Source organism: Eschscholzia californica, unplaced genomic scaffold (genome assembly GCF_041429995.1).
Source record: "Eschscholzia californica isolate CP2 unplaced genomic scaffold, dmEscCali1.0.p SCAF_2, whole genome shotgun sequence".
In the NCBI taxonomy this organism is placed as follows: domain Eukaryota; kingdom Viridiplantae; phylum Streptophyta; class Magnoliopsida; order Ranunculales; family Papaveraceae; genus Eschscholzia; species Eschscholzia californica.
The window spans coordinates 51,418,049-51,422,315 of record NW_028238309.1 but is presented as its reverse complement, the minus strand read 5'-3'; the positions used below and the strand labels follow the sequence as shown (position 1 = coordinate 51,422,315).

General features: G+C 35.2%; 1 protein-coding gene across 1 annotated transcript; it reads left to right on the top strand.

Moving 5' to 3' along the window:
* The first annotated feature begins 432 nt into the window (after positions 1-432).
* On the top strand, positions 433-3,565 carry LOC147558805 (receptor-like protein EIX2). Its single transcript, XM_086659113.1, has 2 exons — positions 433-1,321; positions 1,415-3,565. The coding sequence occupies exons 1-2, from the start codon at positions 433-435 to the stop codon at positions 3,535-3,537; spliced, it is 3,012 nt and encodes a 1,003-aa protein (XP_086515239.1). The 3' UTR covers positions 3,538-3,565.
* Positions 3,566-4,267: the final 702 nt, after the last annotated feature.

Below are 4,267 nucleotides of genomic sequence, written 5' to 3'. Positions count from 1 at the left end.
TTCGTTGTGAATCGAGACTGGAATTTTGGGGTAAATGCGATAGCAACTGAGCTAGTAGTTGTTGGCAAATCAAACCCATTGAGAGGGCCGATGAACAATCAAACTTAACAAGGTAGAAAAGTCTGAAGACTTCGCAAGTTCCAATGGACCCATACTTATTTATTAGTCTCTTTGTGGCCATAACATCTTAAAAATATTTTGCCCCACAGAGAATTGATTGGTTGTAAAGAAAACAGAGTCTTGAGACTAATTACTGATTGAAGGTCTTGTTGACTCAAAAATTGACAATTCAGCTGAAAAATGTAATACAGTAGTAGAGATCCTACCACGCCCAAAAGCTTTAGATTTTTGTATGTTTGTGTGTATATATATATATTAACAGTTCAGTTTGAAAACACTGTTAGTTTCTGGTTTTGATTTCAGTTCTTAATAATGGAGTCGAGATCTATATCCCTAATGTTCTTTCTTACCGTATTTCTATTGTACGGACCAGATTACAACAAGTTTAGTTTGGGTTTTGTTTGCAAGGAAAGGGAGAGACAAGCTCTACTCTCCTTCGGAAAAGATTTAAACTATCAAAATACTTCATATCTTGATGAAAATGACAATATTCATTATGAGAAGAATATGTTATCTACTTGGGATGGTAAAGAATGTTGTAATTGGACAGGAGTGGTTTGCAATCCGAAAACGGGAAATGTTGTTGAACTTCATCTTCAAGACTTATCACTAGGTGGTAAGTTAAATTCTTCTCTGCTTGAATTAAAACATTTATATCATTTAAACTTAAGTTTGAATGAATTTGAGGGTATTCCGGTACCTTCTTTCTTGGGCTCCCTCCATAATTTGAGATATCTCGATCTACACGGAGCAGGTTTTAGTGGAATTATTCCTCAGGAAATTGGAAACTTATTCAATCTTCGTTTTCTTGATATTAGTGACATTTACCAGGGATATGATGTTTCTAACAACAACCTCTTAGATGTGATTAACATGCTCCCATCTTTAGTCGAGTTACGTCTTGCTTCATGTTTTGGAGGTTCATACATACTTCCAACTCTTCCACACATAAACTTTACATCTCTTTCAATCCTCGATCTTTCTAATAACTACATGAATAATTCATTATTACCTGCATGGTTATATAATCTTACAAGACTTGAAGTACTTGATCTAAGTTACAATAATTTCTACGGAACGATTTCGAAAGATATTGGTTATCTGACTTCCATGAAGAGACTGCAATTATACAGTAACCACTTTGAAGGGGAAATACCTGCATCGTTATATAATCTTACTAGACTTGAAGAACTTGATCTAAGTGAGAATAATTTATAGGGAACAATTTCAAAAGATATTGGTTATTTGACTTCAATCAAGAGCCTTGATTTAAGCTATAATTATGATCTTGAAGGGGAGATACCAAATACCTTGGGAAATCTATGCAACTTGCAGAAATTAAACTTGAAAATGAACAAACTTGGTGGAGATATATCTGGATTTTTAATAAATTCATCTGGATGTATCACCAGTAGTTTGAAGTCGTTGGAATTATCATCTAACGAACTTTCTGGCCCTTTGCCTGAGCAATTGGGGAAATTACAGAATCTCGAATACCTCTTTCTCTATAATAACTCTTTTTCTGGTTCAATTCCCTCGTCGTTAGGAAGATTATCATTATTAAGGGATTTAGACCTTAGTGACAATGAATTGAATGGATCATTGCCGGAAACAATAGGGAATCTCTCAAGTTTGGAAACATTCATAATCTCCGATAATGAATTGAATGGATCATTGCCGGAAACAATAGGGAATCTCTCAAGTTTGGAAACATTCATAATCTCTGATAATGAATTGATTGGATCATTGCCAGAAACAATAGGGAATCTCTCAAGTTTGGAAACATTCATAATCTCTGATAATAAATTACAGGGCGTTGTAACTGAAGTTCACTTCGCCAATCTCGGAAGACTAAAAGATTTAAAAATTGATTCAGTGTATTTGAAGTTGAGCTCTACTTCGAGACCTCCCTTTCAACTCGAACAATTATCATGTAGCAATTGTCACATAGGGCCTCGATTTCCCCAATGGTTAAAAACTCAAAAAAAAATAACATATATTGATTTATCCAACACAAGAATTTCAGGCATGGTTCCTTCTTGGTTCTGGGACATGTCTTTTCGAATGGAATATTTAAGTCTAGCCCAAAATCGACTCACTGGAGAATTGCCAAAGTTCTTGAGTATAAGCATCTTGAGTAAGGGATATGTGAACTTGAGTTCCAACCATTTTACCGGGCCACTACCTCGTGTATATAATGTTCCAGTGCTAGATCTTTCTCACAACTCCTTATCCGGTCCTATATCCTCTTTCCGATGTCATCCAGAGTTTGACGAACTGGATACATTAAAATTTCTTGATCTCTCAGACAATGCTCTTTCTGGAGAGATTCCAGAATGTTGGTTTAACGCATCGAATTTGGCATTGCTAAAGTTGGAAAGTAACAAGTTAACAGGAAAAATTCCAAGCTCTATTGGTTCTTTACTTTATTTAAAATCCTTGCATTTGGGTAATAATTCTCTATCCGGTGAACTACCTCAGTCATTGCGAAACTGTACTGCTTTAATAGCGATTGATCTTAGCGAAAATAAATTCAGTGGAAGCATATCAACATGGCTTGGAAAAGACTTTGCAGAGCTTATACTTCTTAAGTTGCGTGTAAATAAGTTCAGTGGTAGTATTCCAAAAGCACTTTGTAACCTCACTTCACTACGTATACTGGATATCGCTCATAACAACTTATCAGGATCAATTCCAAGATGTTTCAGCAATTTAAGTGGCATGGCCTTGAAGCAAGAACAGATGGACGATTTTAGCATCTCCATTAATGGAGACTATGACGAAACCGCTTCTTTGGTGACAAAAGGAATTCAATATGAGTATAGTAAGAATCTTAGACTTGTTACACTCATGGATCTTTCGACAAACAACTTATCCGGGGAGATTCCACATGATCTAACAACACTTCACGAGTTACGATATTTGAACTTATCTGAGAATCAGCTTACAGGAAAGATCCCAGACGAAATAGGCAAGATGAGCACTTTGGAATCTCTTGATTTCTCAAGCAACAAACTTTCTGGCGTAATTCCTCAAAGCATTGCAGATTTACATTCTCTGAATCGCTTGAACTTGTCATATAATAACTTATCAGGAAAAATTCCTACTAGTACCCAATTACAAACTTTTACTGAACTGAGTTATGTTGGTAATATTGAACTTTGTGGTATTCCACTCAATAACTGCAATGAACAAGCTGAACCACCAGCATATGTTGGAGGGAAACAAGATGTTGATGGCGAGGACGATGATGATTGGCTTGAGATGAAGTGGTTTTATGTTAGTGCAGGAGTGGGTTTTGTAACAGGTTTTTGGGGTTTCTGTGGGGTGTTATTATGGAAGCAATCTTGGAGACATGCTTATTTTCGATTCATCACTTCTGTGACACAAAAACTCTTCAGCTTTTGTGCATGGTAATTTGGAAATATATGTCTTTTTTGTGTAATTAGGTCATTAGTTCGAATCTGATGACTTGTTTTAACCGCCTCATATGAAATATACTAGTTGAAATGTTATAAGTTAGCATGTGTGTTATCAATCATTGAAGTTGTCTTTAAATTCTTTCCTTCTTACTGATGCTCTTAAATCTAGGCTAAAGAAGGATGAGTCATATTCTCTTTACTCTTCAATCTATCCAAATTAACATATCTTCTCTTTCAATTAATACCTATAAAATCTCTCCAACACAAAATTCAATTTAGATCTTAACATGATGTGTCAACATCTAATTCTAATATACATGTTTCAAAAAGAAACTCAATATTTGATATTTCGCTCGAGGACTTCAATTTTTCACTCAATATTACAAAGAAAACTACGCATTTAGAAAATGAGTCGTAAGTAACTTTTTAGTTTTTAGGGTGTTGCATTTGAGATGTCTTTTAAATTGAGGATCTTAATAGTGTTGCATTTGAAGATCTCAATGAGTTTATTCAAGATAAGATTAGAGTCGGAAAAATTTTGTCTGCATATTGAACCTAGATGCCTCACTCCGTTGTTCCCTTCACTAATGATTATGCCGGCAACACTAACTTCGGTCTCAAGTAAAAAATTCTACGACGGTAGCGCAAATTGTTTTTGAGCGAAAAATTTCACGCCCCATGAGAAATAGTGGAAAAATTTCCCAGAATTTTTTAAAGGGAGGAAA

Bases quoted from the DNA above. Each gene is read 5' to 3' on its own strand.
- LOC147558805 (XM_086659113.1), top strand. From the start codon at position 433: ATGGAGTCGAGATCTATATCCCTAATGTTCTTTCTTACCGTATTTCTA. The intron at 1,322-1,414 runs GTGAGAATAATT...ATGATCTTGAAG, and splicing joins ACTTGAAGAACTTGATCTAA to GGGAGATACCAAATACCTTG.